Source organism: Hirundo rustica, chromosome 5 (genome assembly GCF_015227805.2).
Source record: "Hirundo rustica isolate bHirRus1 chromosome 5, bHirRus1.pri.v3, whole genome shotgun sequence".
NCBI lineage: Eukaryota > Metazoa > Chordata > Aves > Passeriformes > Hirundinidae > Hirundo > Hirundo rustica.
The window spans coordinates 59,132,454-59,152,476 of NC_053454.1; the positions used below are offsets into that span (position 1 = coordinate 59,132,454).

Below are 20,023 nucleotides of genomic sequence, written 5' to 3' on the forward strand. Positions count from 1 at the left end.
TCATTACAAATGGTTGTGAGATTTTGAGCAAATGTGTCTTCAAGGTACATTTAAAATTTTACACACACAATTTGTTTCTGTAAATAGAAATTCTAATATTCTTACAGAGTGGCTATGATTGCAATCCAAGAGATTTTTTGTTTCTGGACTCCATAAAAAAACCCCACTAAACACAACAAAAAACATCCCGAGCTATTATAATCCCATTTCTATGTACAGAAATCTATTAAAAATAAAAACCTAAACTAACAACAATCAAGATACTCCCTTAAGGGTTTCCTGCTGCATGTTCCGTAAACCACTAGGTGTAAATGCTTCGAATCATGTGGGCTGGTTTGACCAAAGGAAAAAAAAAAAAAAAAAACAGAAAACTCTTAGAACTGAGAGATAAAATTAACTCAAATTGTAAAATACCTGGTCTGGGGAAGTCCAAAGATGGTACCAATACCAACCCGAGGCAGACAGTTTACCACTTTCTTCACCGTTGCTTGGTCAGGGAAGTTGAACATGACACCCACTGTGAGTACAAGAGTTGAAATACAGCATGATTTCACACATTTCAGGCTTTCTCAACCAACACAATGCAACCCCAAGCTCAGGTGTTCAACAGATCAGACAAGTTTCTTTCAGATTGTTGTAGATATAAACATTTTTTTTTAATTTCCAGAACTTCTTTTATATATCACTAACAGGAATGTCAACAGAAGTTGTCACTGTTGCATATCTTACATTTGTTTTCCTTTATGAATAGTAATTAAACCTATATGCACAGATTTCCTGTCCAAAACAAATTAAAAAATGTATGTATTAACTTGTTCACACATTTACTAATTTACTTTCTAGATATTTTCTAGAAATAGTCTTCAAAAGACTATCTTCCTATTTTTGTCTGAAACATGTGAATGACATTTAGGAAACAGCAACCTAAAAATCTAAATAACAACCTAATTATGGTATCACCAGTGGCCATTTATGACTTCAGGGAGTACAACAAGTGTTTATGCACATGATTAATATTCTGTTGGACAACATCATTCCCAAAACAATGTTCTACATTTTAAATAAAGCATAAAGGCACACAGCAGTCACTCATCTAATCCAGTAGTGAAATTCCTTCATTCCATTGTTCTTGGTGTGTACAATTAACACCTAACAATCCTCCAAGGGGACACAAAAAATCCTTCATGCATAACAGATCTGAGGTAGGGCTGTCCTGAGCAGGAGTCCTCAGAGAATGCCAAATAAACACATGGATATAAATGAAAGTGAGGCATTGATAATGCAAAGTTTTCATGATTGATCCTAATTCATCATTGAAAAAAGAATTGGAAGGAGAAACTAAATTACAAAAAAATACTAACTTAAATACTCATACATTTAATCCAAGCCCATCCTCTATCTATGCAAATCCATGTCAAAACAGACATGACCAAACATCCAAACAGAATGCCCATGTCCCCACATCCACACTTGGCATTCCTTTAAGCTCACAGTACCTCTATTTGCCATGAATATCTCCAGCGCTGTATTTTGCAAGAGGTAACGTCGGGAAAAGATAGATCGAATCTCTGAGAAGAGCCATTTTCCATGGATTCCTTCTGTGTATGCCAGAATCTAGGAGAAACAGACAGAGAGGATGTTTTAAATATGTTAGCTGGACAGATAATGACTTGCCAAAGAGAAACTCTTTGAATCACAAACATGGATTCTACCAATTACATGCAAAACCTGCAGCAAAATTAAAATACGCTCAAACTTCAAACCATGCTATGAATTTCTAATGCATTTTTTGTACTCCTGAATTCAACTAGTCATGTCAAATATTTTAGACATTTGCTTGCATTTTTTCCTTTAAAGACAACTGTCTATTTTTCATAACAGAGTTTCAAAAACATTGTTAAATGTTTGGCACTTCAGCAAAGCACAAAAACCTACTCTGAAATGTATTTCTAGCAGCATTAGACGTATCTGCACTCCCTTCAGCATTGTAATAACAGGCCTGTAAAAAATAAGCAAGAAAAAAATGACTTTAAAGAAAATAAAATGTTCCTTAGGTTTATCGTTCAGGCAGCATTCATTAATTCTGGAACTGGAAAGGTTGGCTGTGTAAGAGGTTAAGTATCATTTTGTCAGCTAAGGTTAAACACAAACCTGCAAATGAACTCAGCATAATCTCTCTATGGAGTAAGCGGCTGTCAAAGTAACTTGTTACAATTCCTGTCATCCCATCTGACAGACACAGATGCTTGGTCTGCCTTCACAATTCAAACTAATCCCATTTTCAGTCCTCAGCCACTTTGTTTCTTTGTTGCTTCACTTTTTCCTTTTCGTTCCAAAGCTTAATTATGTAAGTGTTAAAGGACAGAGAGACTGGACACTTCTCTACCTCAGATTAACAAATTATAAGAGAAGGAAAATCTGAGATTTGTCAATTTTACCAAACACAAAAGCATTTAATAGAAACCCATCACGGAAAAGGAGAATCATACGCAAACCTCGTTAACATCACTCTTGTCACAATTTCACTTGAGCAATATATTGTGTATAAAACCAAAAAAGTGAAATTCAAGTCCTTAACATAACAAAGACTGTTAATGAAACCAATCATTTGTTTACAGGTTTTTAACAAAGGAGGATTTTGCCTTGCATGTAGCGTGTATTGACAAATAAAACATGCATTTTTGTAGCACAGAGAGCAGATGCACCATTATAAAAGCACTGCACAATACAGCATAAAATATTGCACCAGTTTTGTGAATTAAAAGTAAACGAGACCGGCAAACCAAAAGCTGATAGCACAGATCAGAACATACAAAGCAAATCCTCTCCTACACCTTCTTTCTTTTTACTTAATCCCTCATCTTCACTCCAGTACAAGTGGCACAGTCAACTTCTCTCCCAGCAAACACACACACACAGAGAAAGAGACGGAATAAAACTACGTAATTATTCCAGTACAGAATTCTAGAAATGAGATGAAAGGACCAGAGATTGTCAGTGGTTGCTAAACATTTCTGGAACTGGGGAACTAACAGACCTGGGCCATGGTGACACTTCCCATAGCGCACCCATAACCCATCCACACTAATTGGCAGATTTGTATAATTCTGTGGTGCTGCTCAGAGCCACTGCGTTGGCTTTTGTCACACGCGTATAAATATCCTCTTAAGATTACAACATCAAAAGAGGTAACAAAGGAGACAAAGTTGCACTGCTTGTGCACAGAAATCCCTCAGTAATTTTTTTGCTGGTATTCATCCACCTTATGATCTTGAAATTGAAGCTTCTAATTGCAATGATTGATTTTTTGGGGACAGACGGCAATGTGGCAACCTCCACTTTTCTGAAACCATTAAAACACGACAGCCCGTTTGTCCCCATCGGTCTGTGCGTGGCAAATTCGAACACTTACTGTGTGGACACTGTGAGTAAAAAACCAGCACACCAAGTAATTACTTTTACCCTGTGAGAGCGGGAATCCTGCGTGAGGCCCAGAGCTCGCTGCTTCCAACCTCCTCAAAACTGGAAGGAAAAGCACCACCTTGAAAAGAGCAGAGGTGGCTTGCACGGCGCACCTCGTGGAGCCACGATGAAGCTCCCGAGCTCAGCGAGAGCGGGTTTACAGCAGGAGCTGGACGCGCAGCCCAGAAACACCGGCAGCCCCCGCTGAAGGCATTCTCTGAGGCGCTCATTAACAAAAGTGATCAGGAGACACAAGCAGCTGAGGCCGGGCTGAGCAAGGCCTTCATCCCGGGCTGGAGCAGGGTCTGCCTGCTCTGCGGCCTCACTTCAAAGCCTCTGGAGTTCAATTAAAACTGGATTAGGTGGGAGCAGACCCTCTTTGGGACACCGAGACTCCGGGCGCACTGACAGCACCCTAGATAGGCAGAGGTCCAGCCCGCCGGTGAACCAGTTGCCAGGGAAACCACAGCACTGTCCTCATCTCATCACTCCACCTAGAGCAGATGAAAGCTCCAGAAGACAAACGCATTTCTTTCATGTGTATCGCTAAGTGCTCCGTACGGAAATCCAGCGCAGCCTTTTATTCCTGAGAAAATATTAGAAACTCCTAGCTGCAGAAACTGACTTGTTCTTCAAATTAGATTCAGCGTTTTTATTCTGGCAAACAAACTTTTTTTTTTTTTTTTTTAAATCACTTCTGGTATCAGAATTACAACTTTCAAAAACTATTTTTGCATTTGCCTGCTTTCACCCATAAGCCACACAACACAGACATCCACTTCAGAATTAAAGAACAACTTCTTACTATTGTACAATATTTTGAGGTTAAAACCAACTCATTTCTGCCTTTTGTCACCACCAGTTTTGGCACAAGCTGTAGAGCAGAGATTAAAGAAAGCATACAATCTAATTTAATCTGCAGAAACAGTACTGCCTTCCCCACATGAGAAAGTATTTACAGAATTTCAGTTGATTCAACATAGACTGAAGTTCAATCTACTGCGCATTTCATTTGTTTCAAAAGATGCAGCACCTTACGGAAGAAAAAAAACAACTTATACTGTTTACCCTTTCATTTAAAAACACATAAAAAAACGAGGCAATCGTAAAGTTCTACAGTTCCAAAACTCTGATCAGACAAACTGCTCTGTAATTACACTTTGGCAATACCGGATGAACAGGCGTCATCTCAACATTACTAAAAATACAAAATTGCTCTCCCCTTGGCATGAAGTCCTTTCTTTTACTTCAAGTATTAGAAATGAAGGTCTAAACCTGTACTCAGTTGCTGTACAAGCTGATGGCCTTGACACTGCACAGCTGCAGGAAACTCCCCAAGAAATTAGTGAGTAAACAACAGCCAGATTCAAATTCTGCTTGGAGGAGATTCTGAAATCAAGAGTTCCATGAAAACTCGGGTAGCACAGCGCTGACCACAGATTAGGATCATACATAAATAAGTGCTCACAATTTGGAGCCATATATCAGCTAGTCTCCCAACATTAAAATGCTCATTTACTTAGAAGTTATCCTGTCATTTTACAGTTTTTAATGCAAATGTGCCATCCTACTTTTACTTCAAAATTCTGGTCGAATGCTGATCATAAACAATGTCTATTGTAAAAGACTTCATGCAATAGTTAAAAAAACACCCCATCACTACAGCTGCCTCCTGAATTAGAAAAGTAATATTTTACTGAAGACTAAATGAACATTTTGCTTTACCTGTTACACAAGCCAATCAGCTATCGTATATTTTATTTTATTTTAGAGAAAAGTACTATTGATCTTGAAAATGTTGAATAGGCTAGAAGTAATTAAGTCTGCAAATGGGTTATAGAACTGAAACAGTAATTGAATAATTATATTACTTTAATATGCCAGCCAATTTAACTGCCATGAGTAAAATAAAAGCTAAATAGCTTATTTTAAAAGCTGATGCACATTTCTTTAATTTTAAACAAATTATAATGTAAGACAAAGGGAAAAAAAAACCCCAACAACAAAGCACTGAATAAAAATGTAGAGCATTTCATTTACATTCTAATTTGATTACAGTTGAGAAATAAAATTTATAAATACATTCTAGCAGCATTTCAGGTCATTTGGGGTCATTTTTACTCAGGAAGGTAAAATTACAGCACTCAGAAGCTAAAAAATCTGATACCCAGTTCACAAGAAACCTGGATTTCTTCCTAAACCTCAGCCTTGCAACTGAGGATCCTTGGATTCTACTGTCCAGGGATTACTTAGTTCCTGGCTGCAGGATTCACAGCGAAAGGGTCTTACTCTGCTCTTTGTTTAGATACATCTAAGTACGACTGAATTAACAGGGAATTAGATCAGACTATTAATAACAATAAATATCAACACGCTCTTCAATAAATCACAATAGTTTACCAGTTTATTTTAGCTTTCTCAAAGAAACAACAAAGAAGTTGTTCACCTTAAATCTCAGATATTTACAAAATCAGTCACTGAAATCCACAGGCAATGAGCAGCAGCCTCCCAGCCAGTCCCCTTGTGAGCGTGCACAGTCTGTTACACAATCCTGTTCAGCATTTTCATGGGTGACAAACTCAATTAAACATATTCATTACTTTAATGTTCCACTAGACAGTTTTACCCGGCGTAAAAAATAAATAAATAAATAAATAAATAAATACTCGGTGACCTTTGTATTGATCAGAGCAAAATGGCTTATGCCTGGGTGTGGGTGGTGAGGGGACTGGGGAGGGGGGTGGTAAAGGACTCTTATGTTTTCTCTTCCAATTACTGAAGGAGATGATAAAACCACAGCAAATGATGTATCAGCTCATTTTATCTTATCGCTTTGGGGCTAGGTGACAATGAAGTTCATATTTCACTGGTTCCCATTGAAGATTGTGAAAATTACTTGCCCTTATGACCTGAAATTTCACTGGAAGACAGAAATTTCTCTTCTGCAAAGTAATGCAATTTTTCAGGTGTCAACCTTTAGCCCAGCTTTAAAAATTAATTTCATTTATATTAACCAATGATATTGATATTTTCACAGAATGCTCTTTGATACATGAACCACCGACTAGCAAATTGATGCGCTTGAGAACGACAGAATTATTTTATCTGAAGCTGCTGGGGACAGACAGATTCACCACAAACTGAAATTTCTATTTCACATTATGCTGTTTATATTAGCCTCAAATACCTTAAGGCCTCTAGACCTGTAAATAGTTTAATCTTTTGTTAGGATTTAGTTCTGTTTCTAGATCCATTCAGTTTTGAGATCATTTCTCTCTACACAATGAACAAATAAAACCACCACGTGCTTGGAAATAATAGGTATAACAATAAAAAAGTCTAACTGTCACAGACCACAGTTCAGTACCTATATGATGGCATATTTCCCAGATTATTAAAATAGAGGAACGCACAACTATATATTCTCCCTTTATCCTGTCACTTAAGCAATATTTCAGTGTGAAAAAAGCACGCAATGTAGATTTTCTGAAAGTGGTCTTCTACTAACTACAGGTAACCTTCTTCCTGATTAACCCAATCTAAGCTGGAAATAGAATTACTGAGGGAGCCAGTATCTCAGAACTTTTCTGGTTTGACTACATGGTTCTAAACACCTCTAGTAGACTAATAAATCTGCATTCAATGTTAGCAAATTCAGTACCAACCCTCTTACTCCCTTCAACTGGGTCTCACAAACTTTTTTTTTTTTTTTCCCTTGCTGGCTTTTAGAGAGCAGGGGTTCATTACCAGTATCAGAAAACATTTAATTAACCCACAGAACAGGAACATCAGATTGCTAAAGACAGTTATGCAAGGTAATTATGCAACCTCAGATAGTGGGAGTTCAGAAAAAAGAAAATTAATATAGGTTTGGGTGACTGTCCAAGCCCTGCAAGGTTAAGGACATAAAATTATACCTGTGTTTGGAAAATATGACAGCAGGCTTATTTATGACAAAAAGAAGTGAGGATTGCAGGAATTCACAGATTCTTGTAGGAGTTGACTGATATTTTGATTTAGTTACATTCCGATTTAAGAGTTAGTTGGAACTGCTCCTCAAGAGCTAAATACGAAAGGCTCAAAACAGACGTTTACATCACCTGGAGAAGGGCAACATTTTTTCCTCTACCAGTTACCTGTTACCATACAGTTACCTGTTTATGCTATTTGCTATGGCACTGACACGCATACATACACAGACTTCATATACCTGGCATGTAAAATGATACCGACAACAAATCATAACCAAGAATCTTTCAATCATTTAGAAATAGCTCTGCGTAGTCTTTGTGGACCGCATTAAATCATACAACTTCATGATTTCATGTGTCAATGAATTCCATCAGTTACGCAGACACACTGCAAATACTAAAAAAGCTTGCTTTGATTTCATTTTGTATACTTCGAAAGATGACATTACCTGCAAAAGCTCAAGAAGAGAGCTTAAGCATCAGTAAGCAGAATTCCATGAAATGATTTCTCACTGTGTAGAAGCTGTCAAAAGAAGCTGATGATATTAAATAGTGGAATTTGCATAAAAAATGCTGAGATAAAGTATAACCAGTATTAAGACTTTGTAGTAATGAATGGTGGAGTGGTGCATTCCATGATCGATACCCTGTGTGAGACAGAATTTTGGAAAACTAGGTGGGAAAACTCCCTTTGCCATCGTTTTTACCTATCCAGCTGAGAAGCAGGGGTCTAGACGGCTTTAAAAAGTCCTTCGCAACTCTTTCTTTGATACACAATTTTGTATCACCACAACTGTTGCTACCTTGTTAGTTAACTCACCTTGAAGTTTATTCATGCAGAAAACTAAAGACAAAGCTTTAAATGTTCCAAATTTTCACTCTGCAAAAACTGATCAAATAATTAGTCTTCCCAGCTCCTTGTGAGCTAACAAAAAGGGAAATATAAATTCAGATTGAATTCATTATGGAAATGTTTGATTATTGGAAAGGAGGTTATAAAATATTAATTTTAACATCAAAAGTTTTTAGCACACTCCCTAGAATCTGGTATTCCCATTAAGAAAAAAAAAAAAAAAAAGTTTTTGAGGTGATAAGTATGATGACCATGATCCATATTTTGAAAATATAAATCGCACAGAAAGTCTCCTAGTAGAAGTAAGACAATATAGCACTAGTGGATCAAAACCATGCCATGATGTTGCAATGCTACTGCAATTTTACAAAAAGGATTTCAAATCAAGCCCTAAAAAGCTTTTCCTTGATCAAAGATGGAAGTGCCAGAAAAAGAGTGAAAAGGAATCAAGCAGAGATTTATTTATATATATATATAAAATGACAAAAAGGTTGTAGATTTGGGTTTTTCTTAAGCTTAAAGCTTTTTAAGTTTAAATTGTGGTTGGTCCCTCTCCTTTTATAAAATTCCTAGTGCAGAAAAGTCTTGGAGGATAGTCTTAATCAGACTATTGGTTGATCTATAACAAGTTCAGAGTCTGAAAATTAGGACAATTGCCAGACTCACAGCAGCTCACATCCACAGCAGTATTACTTACTGTGTATGATGAAATGTAAGAAGCAGGAGCAATCATCTCAAAGGCAGGGCACAGAAAACAATGCAGAAGCCATCTTGGTTTACTGTCTCTTAAAGGGTTTTTTTTAATGGTTGGTTGGTTGGTTTTTGTGGGGTTTTTTTGTTTGTTTTGGGTGTTTGTTTTGGTTTTTTTTTTTGAATCATAGAATATCCTGAGTTGGAAGAGACTCATAAGGACCACTGAAGTCCAATTCCCAGCCCAGCACTGGATATCCCAGGAGTCACACCCTGTGCCTGAGAGTGTTGCCTAAACACTTCTTGAGCTCTGTCAGGCTGGTGCTGTGATCATCAGCCTGGGGAGCCTCTGTTTTAGAAAAATAAGGCTCATGTTTGCTGTAAATGTCTCTTCAAATTTGTATTCGGAACAGCAAATGAGAATAGTCATGTTAGATTTCCACTGCTATGCCCTGCACTTGCCTATTTCACCACTTCCAGGATATGACTTCTCCCATGGGCTGCTTCTCCGGGTGTCCAGCAAAGGTTTCTCCAGTCAGAACACGTGCAAGGGGAAGCAGCAGCTACAACCAAGAAAGAACCACTACACCTGCAACACTGGCAGCTGTCCAGTGTCTGCTGTTTCCATCTGATCTTGCAGAAGGACGAGCAGAAATCAAATGCGCAATCAAAAAATAAGTTTCAATGCCAAAAAAGAAGGATTTTTTTTTTTTTTTTTTTTTTTTTTAATATCAGTGACCTGTAAGATGACTTTCATATCCCTTCATCAGAAACAAAACAAAAACAAAAACTCCCCCACACATCTGGCAGGAAGCTAGAATACCAGTCATCAAGAAAGACTGCATCTGATCAGCTCATTAATGGGAAGCAAGCCCAAACACAGAAGAACAGATGTGCCTCTCGAAGGCAAGGAGGAAAGTCAGACTCCAGAGCTGCCAAGCCAACCGTTCACATTAGGAGACTCTGTGCTGTGTTTCATGAGAGATGTGGCACAGAAGGTGCCCCTTGCAAAAGGATGTGGATGCAAAAATGGCTTAATGCCACCTTTGTGCTGCAGACACTCTCAAGTGCTGCGGCAACCAAACCCCCCTCAAGTAAAGTGGGGCAGCTGCAGGGGCTGACATACATTTGCCTCATTTGGGATGCCCAGGACTGTATATAATACTGAACAAATCTCCCCTCTTGCCCTCCAAAGCTGGGAAAGAAGACAGAACAGAACTGCTATAAAACCTTTCACTGCTCAAGCTCTTCTCCACTCACTGCAAGTTCATTTACTGTAAACCAAAGCTGAATATAGATATGTCAACAAAATAGAGAGATGGTTCTTAGTTATTGAAGGAAACGTCTTCTATGTGCTCTTTTTTAACAAAGTCCCACATGAGTATACTTCATATTTTGCATCTGTATTCTTACATTTGTCTTATATTCCTGTAAAAGTAGATTAATTTCTCAGATGAAAGAACTGACTGATATCAGTCACTTGTTCTGGCCTGTGACTGCAAGGGAGAACCTCTTAAGATCACCCATAGAAACAATTTGTCCAATTAAAACTTACCCCATGTTTTTAAAGGAAAAAAAAAAAAAAGCCATGTGAAGAGGAGGCTTTATACAACAACTACTGATATTCATCTTAATACATGCTAAACTAAAGTAATATAAACTCAGTTTTAAAGCATTCCTACAAGCAAAGACCCTTTTCCAAGATGAAGCAAGCCAGGGGCACAGCTAATGTGAGGTCTTACAAACACATCTATGATTCTGGGGTAACAGACCAAGAACATAACCCTTATTTCAGCCTAAAAATGCAATAGAAAATTAAACTGCATTTCTAGTCCAAATGATTGATAAGAAAGGCTTGGAAATGTGATTCAAGTGTAACAGATACACAGACAGCAGTCTGGGGATAGCTGAACAATTGATCCAACAACGTGATTTGCCTTGCCATTCCCCCTGGGGTATTAAATCTAAAACTTGCTGCTCCTGAGGGCCCAATAAAAAATAAGTCTATCAAAGAATTCTGCAGATGACAGGAGGAGAGAGGGCAGTAAGTCCATGTGAAAATATTAGCTCTTGTGAAGAATTTTAATCTGGGCTGTGTTACGCATTTATCTTTCAAACCCACAATGCTGTTTTGCACAACTGGAAGTTTTCCTAAGAGCCAGAAAAAGCCAAGTCTAACGTGGGAGTACTGACAAAGCCCCAGTCTCCAGCCAATACCTAACAGTGTTTCATAAATGCTGAAGTCAAGAGGGAAATGTATTTTTAACTGCTTCTCTTTAGCAAATCCTAACCCCATAGCAATATCCTATCTATTCTGGCCTAAGTGCTGCCAAGAATGAAGTTCCTTGCAAAAATACAGCAATTTACCCTGCTCCCACATGTTTCATTTACAAAACTAACTTAAGGCAGCCTTTTAATAGGTAACTCTTATCAAAAAAATGTACCACATTTGAAAGAACGATGCGGGAGCCCTTCTTTAATCTTTTTTCAGGTAGGGGGAAGATCCTAACAGGACAGCAGCTCCCCTCCTAGTCAGCTCCACATTTTGAAAAAGGTGTATGATTTTTTAAAAGAAGCAGGAAACTGAAGGCATTAGAAAAATTTGATTTTCCAGTGGGATTTGCAGCTCTTACATGATTTCTGGTGTGAAACTCAATGTTCTTTCTGTCGTTCTTTAAAAAAAAAAAAAAAAAGCAGAAGATCTACCTTTAGGGTTTTCTTTAGCTGAAGTACTTAAAACACCTGTAATCAATTATTCCCATAACATGCTAGCATTACAGATATTCAACTGGGTAACAATTTTAAGATATGTGTTAGAGGAAAGAAGATTTGAGATCTGTAGACCTGTAGTATAAAATATCTCACCCTGCAAAGAGGAGCACATTTACAGCTAGAAAACTTCAGTAGATTTATCACTACAAGATAATCAATTTTCTATTTGAGGAGTTGGAATTTGAAATCTTGTGGAGTTTCAGTTTGAGAACTTATTACAGGGCAAGGAAAGTATTTCTCACTCTTCCTTGAGCACAAGACCAGTGACTGAAATGCTGAAATGACTAGGATGCAAAACTTGAGGCAGCAGTACAGACTAAAAATAACTCACCCAGACACATCTAGGAGCACCAGTGAAGAACCGATAAACTGATCAATAAAACATCCTTCCTGCTTGACAAAAGTTCTATTTGCTTATCCTCCTTTAATAACCATATAGGGGGTTTTAATGTGAATTTTAAATTTAACAGTAGACTTAACAACTTTGATTTGCTACATTAATTGTTGAAGCTTCAAACATACAGTAGTAATTGAACCCACCAAAAAATAACTAAAATTGGCAAGTATCTGCTTCTTAGCATTCCACCCAAACAAAATGTCGGCGTTGATAAAATCCACTTTTAAAAACATGTATCCCTGCAAATCTTAAGTACTGTCATCTCATCACCCTGTTGGAGTTTGATGGATTACGCCTTTTCCTTATGTTCATTAATCTCATCACCTTATCTTTTACACCACTTCATTTTAGCAGAAAGGCAATAATAAAACCCTCATCCATTATCCTTTTACGCATCTAGTCAAGCGGAAATGGTTAATAACATGCTACAAATTGAACTTCAATCACCTCATTTTCTCCTTTGTCGAATGCACATTAAAGTATATTCCAAAAGTGCAATTTGTTTTACAGGGGAATTTGTGTTATATTGCTACAGACAACTAAAATTAAGTGTTTCTCAGTTTGGTTATTAAATATATCCAACTGTCCTTTTATCTCTGATACTAAAACATTAACTCATTTTATTAGGGTGTAATAATACAAGAGCCTTATCTCCAGGAACACAGGGACATCTAGTCTGCCTAATAGTAAGTGTTATACAATGGGTCATTTATCTTTTTCTTTTTTTAAAAATATGCTTCTGATAGTTTATGAATTGGTATATTATTGCAGATGAAATGGCTCTCCATTTAAGAAAAGTTAATTTGTTTACATGCAGGCTTATCTTCAAACGCAAGCCCTATTAGAGAAACGGTCTGTAACTGTCAGGGCGTGTGAAGAAGGAAAAGAGGTGGATGTAGAAAAATTTAGAGCCCAATAATTTAACTCTGATCACCAGTCTCATATCCTGTTTGAGTATTACCTGTGTTCCATACGTACTTTGCAAATATTCTATCATCTAATTCTACAAAATTGAAATAAGAGTCAAAGAACTTGTTTCTGTAAACTCTCCCCGTCATTACAAATACAAGCATATATTAGTAAACTAAAATAAATTACATTTCTAAAAGAGCCCATCTAGCATAAAGAAGTTCCCAAATATGATGCATTTGCAGCTGTTTCCTCCAAAAAATATAAAAAGGTGGGTGAAATTCTAGCTCTGTTTAATTCGGTGACAGTAATCTCTTTTACAGAAAGGATGCAAGATCTCCTGCACTTTGTTCACCTTCTCAACAAGAACTGGTCTGACTGACTCAGTAAAACTGCATATCCAAATAAAACAAATACAACCACAAATACTGTGCAATTGTTACAATGACAGGGTATTGTCCCATGCTTGGTCTCATTTCTACTCTACAGAAACTTATTATTAACTTAGCATTAACCTTACAAGAAGACTGAGAATATCATTGATCCTAACTTTAGGCCAAGAAGATTGAACAGGCCAAACAGTATTTTTTATTATCAGAACAGTCTGCAACAGTCAGTGTTACAGTGTATATATATAAATGCACTCTAATGATTTTTAAAAATGAAGTAACAACTATCCTTTACTTTAAGGCAAAGAACAAACACAGCTCTAGTTAACTTACAGGGAGTTAAATCACTTTTACAGTCCCCTCAGTGGCCTACCTTTCTTCCCAACTCTCTTGACCATTAAAAGTTTGCCTTATTTCCCAAACAATTCCAATTCTATTCCCTCTCCCCTGCTCTACCACCTTCCATTCAACCTGCAGTTTCACAAGGATTTTTGCAGGTGGCTGCCGTGCAAATGCTGCACCTCATCTTATCCATCCCCAATCACATCCTACTGCTACTCCAATCCCTCCTTTCTCCAAGGACTATGTTTGAGGCCACGGGGTAAAGCTGGAGTTTGACAGGTATCCAGATAGAAAGTCACCTAGGGCGGGGAGAAGGACAATAATGCAGGGGTGAAAGGAGATGGTTTCAGTCTGACTCACTACCATAAATAGTTGCTAGCTTCATGTTGCAAATTTCTTCTTTTACCTTTGAAAGTGTATTGGGTTTTATTTTCTTGTAGTTTGGCCAACAAGTAGCCAACTGTTGCTTCTGGCCCAGCATTTAGAGAGAAAGATTTCTGGCCAGTGTTAGCAAACTTTGGTTCTCCAATACTGACACAACCCAGGAGCAGGCTTGTTTTGCTCCCCCGTCATACAAAAAGCATTCTGCTTCACCAAAGCACAGGGAATCTTCACACTACTTTGCGTTCACGGCACATTCAGCCCTGGAATTGCAAATGCAATTCTCACCAGAATAAATGATTGGGCCACTCAAGAATTCAGGCTTCTTCATCTTCACAAAGTTTGAAATACTCTGCTGTTTCCTGAGCTACCCCAAACGGAATTAAACTCGATTCAAAATTACACAGATGAGTTAATATGCTTTTCATCCACTCAAATGCAGAGCCACTGAATTCAACCAAAATATTTTATTATTTGCTAAACCCTGTACGCTTAAATTTTCTCTTCTAGTTTCACACATGACCACCAAAATAGTGGCTGGCATCCCACACCTGTACACAGTCAGCACCTTAAAATATTAGAGACATATCAACATATTAAACTGTAAAAATAAAAATTTCCAAACTGTGAATACAGAATTTGATCTAAACCGTTGACTGATTGCTTTTTTTTTCCCATTTTGATAATTTTTCTGAAAGCTATCTTTCGGAAAAGTGCTTTAAGTACCCTGGGTTAACAACATCTCCCCCTTCAGAATGTGTTAACTGAGAATGTTTTCTACTTGTTTTCCTTTTGTTATTTAATTTACATTAAACCAGATGGTCACAAGAGCAGTTTAGGTTCTTATGATAAAGTTTAGTAGCCAAGTGAAACAAATAGGGAATTGGAGCAGTCTGTAAAGCTAGGAAGCTCCTAAACTGCTGCCTGCAGTTGACTGTCAGAGGTGCAAGTTTACACAATGTAAGTTCGACCCTTCAGCTGATGCCACACTTCTGCAAAATGTAAATTACTGCTGCTGTAGTGCTCGAATGCAGCAGAAACATTGCAGAAACAAATGAACAACTGAATACTAACAAAGTCAACGAGAGTCTTGATTCCAGCCTCTAACCACCATTCCTGTACCACATAACATGTCATCATCCATAAGTAAATGAGTTAATCAAATTAATGAGGATTCAGACAAATCGGCTGCCTAATGAGCACTCAAACTGATGTGGCAAGGGTTATGCTCCAGTGCTGACAAAATCAGTTTGATGAAACTGTGACAAAAGCAGCAAAGCACTGTTCCTTCAGCACATTTTCCTGCATCTTATTAACATGAAATTACAATCGCTATTTGCAAACTGTATAGGGAGACCATTTATTGTCAAAGTCATGTAAACATACGCTTTATCTACTCCTCTCTCCAGCAAACCTGCGCATCTTGTTGGAATTCAGGATAGTAATTATTCAGTTCTTTCTGAAAACGGCAATCAGATAGAGTTGTTTGAAGTAATTCAGATGGAACACGCCAAGAGAATTTCCAGAGACACTACACCGTATGATTTTGCATTTTATGAACATGGCATTTGGCAATAAAAATAAAATAAAACAAAACTAACAAAATAAATCAAAATATTATGCAGCTTTGCAAACAGTTCAGAAAATTAACACTAGAATCTCTTCAAAAGCAAATAGAAAAAAATCTGGCTCCAGTTTCTAGATGAGTGATAATGCTTATATGATGATTTCCAAATTCCATAATGCTAAGAAGCAACAAACACAGGATAAAGAAAGAAATTAACCTAACCAGTATTTTAATTACTTCATCAAAATCCTTTAATCAGGGCTGCGGTAAGACTTTTCTAGCAGCACTAACTAGTTATGTCTAGACTCAAAGTGTAGAGCCAAGGACTGGAACACTAGACCTGAAAATACTTAAAAATGAAAAACCTGAAAGTAAAAAAGAAAAAGCCATGATTTTAAAAAAGTAAAAATTAAGTCTGACTTTCAAAATATTATCTGTCCAGAACACTTTCTCCAGAAAAGAAAAAACATCTCTGCACCATGTTGCTTAAATGCAAGAGATACAAAGACATAAAAGAAAACTTTTTACACATAACAGGCATAATTTAAGCAGTTTTTATATAGCACTGGTGCACCTGCAGCCATAGAGATCATATAGCCCTTCGCTAAGATTACAGGAATGAAGTTCTGGGTGCCGTCACAAACCCAGTAAAAATTCAGTATTTACACACTTAACCCCTTCCTTTCTCCAGGGGGAAGTGTCATACTGATTATTAGCCTGTGATAATAATCCCAGGATACAAGGAGTGGGTTGGAAAGTGGTAGAAGACACAACTTTTGCCAAGGAACATGGGATGGAGCAGCTTTAACATTTCAGCATTAAGTTAGAAGAAACAACTGACTTTTACATAAGGACACAATTTGAGATATCAATGAGCTTGTATTCTCTGGAGTAAGAATGGATCCTTGGCTTTAGGATCTGTGTTTGAAAAGCAAACTAGAGATAATACGTAAATGATGTTGCATCCAATGTACACAGAAGGATGCCAAACTGCTAAAAGAGTAACTTGGACCAAAACAACAAATATATATGTGTGTTTTTTACAAAATCCACAAAAATATTACATTAAAACAGCAACAGAAATCAGTGGCAGTTGACAATATTATATACATACACACACACATACACACACATATATATATATATATATATATATCTATTTTAACACCAGACATTTTCTCCCCAAAGGACACTGTTCTTGATAACAAGGTTATTTATCTCTGCAAGGGCTGAACTCTCCACTTTTGTGATTCTTGTCACAACACACTCCATTTAAGTTTCCAACCGATTTAAAGGATCTCAATTAAAATCCTAATCCAGCAGTTAACATTTGACTATGGGTGGAGTTTATGGCTACAGCTCCACAGCAGGCGGCAGCCATGAGAATGGTGTGGCCTGTTCCAAACTGTATGGTCCTGCTGCCCTCTTTTTCTTGCCATGAACATGCCTGTGGGCCCAGAGGTAGCTGGCTCAGGGAACCACCCTTGCAAAAATCCATGAAGCTCATTTCCTGTTAGGTCAGTTCCCTAACTTGACTCCTCAGATAAATCACAGGAAGACTTGGGTTGGAAAGCACCTTTATTGACATGGCAGTCAGTGCCATGCTCTAGCTGACAAAGTGGTGACCCAGCCAAAGGTTGAATTTGGTGACCTTGGAGGTTCCCTCCAACCTAAAAGATTCTGTAATTCTGTGGTTAAAGATCACCTGTTTCCAACCCCACTGCTGGCAGGGGTGCCACCCACTAGATCAGTTTGCTCAGTGTCCCATCCAACCTCACCTTGAACACCTCTAGGGATGGGCACCCACAGCTTCTCTGGAAAACTTGTTCAAGGGCCTCACTATTCTCTGAATAAAGAATTTTTTTCCTAGCATCTAATCTATAGATTTCCTCTTATCATTTAAAATTGGTCCTCATTTTCTCATTCTCCCTCCTTTTCCCACCCTTTAGGTGCAGGAAGGCTGCTCTAAAGTCTCCCTAGAACATTCTCTTCCCCAGGCTGAACAGCCCCAAATCTCAGCCTGTTTTCCTCCATCTCTCTGATCATTGTCACGGCCCTCCTCTGGACCTGCTCCCAAAGAGTCACATCCTTCCTGTGCTGAGGACTCCACACCTGGACACAGAACTCCAGGTGGGGTCTCACAAAGGCAGACCAGACAGGGAGAATCACCTCCCTCAACCTTCTGGCCACAACTTTTTTAATGCAGCCCAGGATGTTGGAAGTAAGGACTAAAGAGCCCCAAATCAATTCCTTCTGTGTCAGGTCCCACTGGCATTAATGGGGTGGTGGAACCCTCCTCTCAGTTTCAGGAACCACTGCGTGCCTCTGTGGCTCTGAAAATATCTTGTCATTGCCACTGCACAGGCATTGTCCAGCAGAGTTGCTCTTTGCCAGCTCTAGGAGCACATTGCAGAAGAAACAACTCAGCTGGCTAGTTCTGCCTCACAACAATTCCCAATCATCATCCAGCTGCAAAGATCATACATCTCTGGGATTTGAAAAAACCCAAATAAGACAGATTCTAACATAATAAAACATGCACTCCAAGATATTTGTGTTCTTTAGTGACAAAAGGAATAAAAAAGGCAAATCCAAATGCCTCTGCAACATCTTTCCCAAAAAGCTTACATCTAACGAACTAGGTAACTTCTCTCATACTACAAGCAGAGAGCATTCATGATTTCATTCTAAGACCATTCTTAAGTCCAAAGCTACATTTTTTAACAACAAATTTCATGTCAGTTTTCTACCTGCAGCAAATGGATATGACTGTAATTTGCTGAAAAGCTACAAATATTGCCAAAATCCTAGTTATTCAAATATTTTGGTTACACATCCCAGTAGACAGATTTTGTGAAGGCAGTTAACTCTAATTACTCTTCAACATGCTTAACTGTTAGAGAAAAAGCACAAAATAAAAAAGAGAGATGTTTTACACGGGATGCTTGGAAAAAAAACTTTTGTCTCCTGACAAAAACAATTGAGACCGTTGGCATAATTCCACAATAATAAAATAAAGTATTCAAAACCAAAAGCACCAAAATCAAGCAAATGCTTAATTAAAAAAAAAAGTTACCTTCCTTCTCCTTAAAGGATATACTCTTAATGACATGGGTTTACTTCTCCCAATTAAGGGCTCTCAGTGAAAGATCCGTGAAGGCTCCTGCTTTATATACAATTAACAATCAAACTGTAATACAAATCACATGTCAGCCTTATCAGAGTTTACACATTGAACTCCTGTATCTGTTGCCAGCAGGCAGCCCTCTCTATCTGGGGAATATCACCATGAATTTGTTCGGTGTCTCAGCACAAAATCACAGCACAAGGTGGTTTGCCATCCCTCCTGTGTCAGAAGCACATGGAGCTCCATCACATCATTTGTTCCGTGCAGCCTCTGAGCAGGTTTTGTGCCCACTGCCCCAAAGGCCAGGCCAGTCTGCCTTTTCTAGGGACTCATCTCACAGCAAACTTCCAAGCTGTACCATTCCCACAAAGATTTGAGCTAACACCTCTGCTGTTTTTCTCATCCCTCCCTGTACTTAAAGATAGTAATTCATTATTCTTAGCCAAATACTCAGTTGCAGATCTGCTTTAGCTATCCAAGGCCATCTTAATCATATTTGCTAATTAAATTCCTCAAAAATTGCTCTTCAACGCACTAAAGCTCATTCCTTCTCGTAACCAGAGCATAATTAAAACAAACATGGAAATGATGGTTATGAGGTAACACAACGAGATCACTGTTATCAAAGTTCACTTCAGGGTTGGGGGCATATCTAACATGTAAGGGATTTATTCATATCATCATCAGAAGTGGATATAATTAAAGTAATTAGATATTTCTAACAAAGTAATAGAAAAATCATCCAACTTCCTAAGCTATGCTTTGCACTGCTCAGAACTTTTTGGTTTTTTTTTTTTTCTTTTTAGAGCCAAGACCTTGCATTTAAAGAAGCATCAAGAATCCTCCCAAGCCTGGAATGCTATTTATTTTCCCCTCTTTTTTCACAGTTACACGCTTTTTTACCTTACATTTGAGTGTATTACATTCCTCTTATCAAAATAGTTACAGAAGAAAAATCACAGTTAGTATTAAAGCATTAAAAATTAATTACTTGATTTTCTCATTTGTTCTAATTTTTGAAGTATAAGCACAGCCAGCCTGTTTTTCAAGATGAAGAATTTGAATGCAAAACTATATTCTGCAAATCTTCCTTAATCTTTAATGCATTTTGAGTAAGATAAGTGACTATCCTTGGGTTTCTGTTTGCCTTCTAAGAGGAGGAT

The 20,023-nt window shown here is 37.8% G+C and overlaps 1 protein-coding gene across 7 annotated transcripts in view; it reads right to left on the bottom strand.

Moving 5' to 3' along the window:
- The window catches only part of LRBA (LPS responsive beige-like anchor protein), a 366,633-nt gene that overhangs the window by 120,045 nt on the left and 226,565 nt on the right, over window positions 1–20,023 (bottom strand). For 6 of the 7 annotated variants that reach the window (XM_040065850.2, XM_040065848.2, XM_040065849.2 and 3 more), the window contains exons 41-42: window positions 1,497–1,614; window positions 415–517 (exon numbers count right to left, since the gene is read on the bottom strand). In XM_040065850.2, the coding sequence (XP_039921784.1) occupies window positions 415–517; window positions 1,497–1,614 (221 nt within the window). Of the gene's footprint in view, window positions 1–414; window positions 518–1,496; window positions 1,615–18,809; window positions 18,862–20,023 lie in introns of those variants that run through there. The other variant, XM_040065853.2, reaches the window with a different exon arrangement.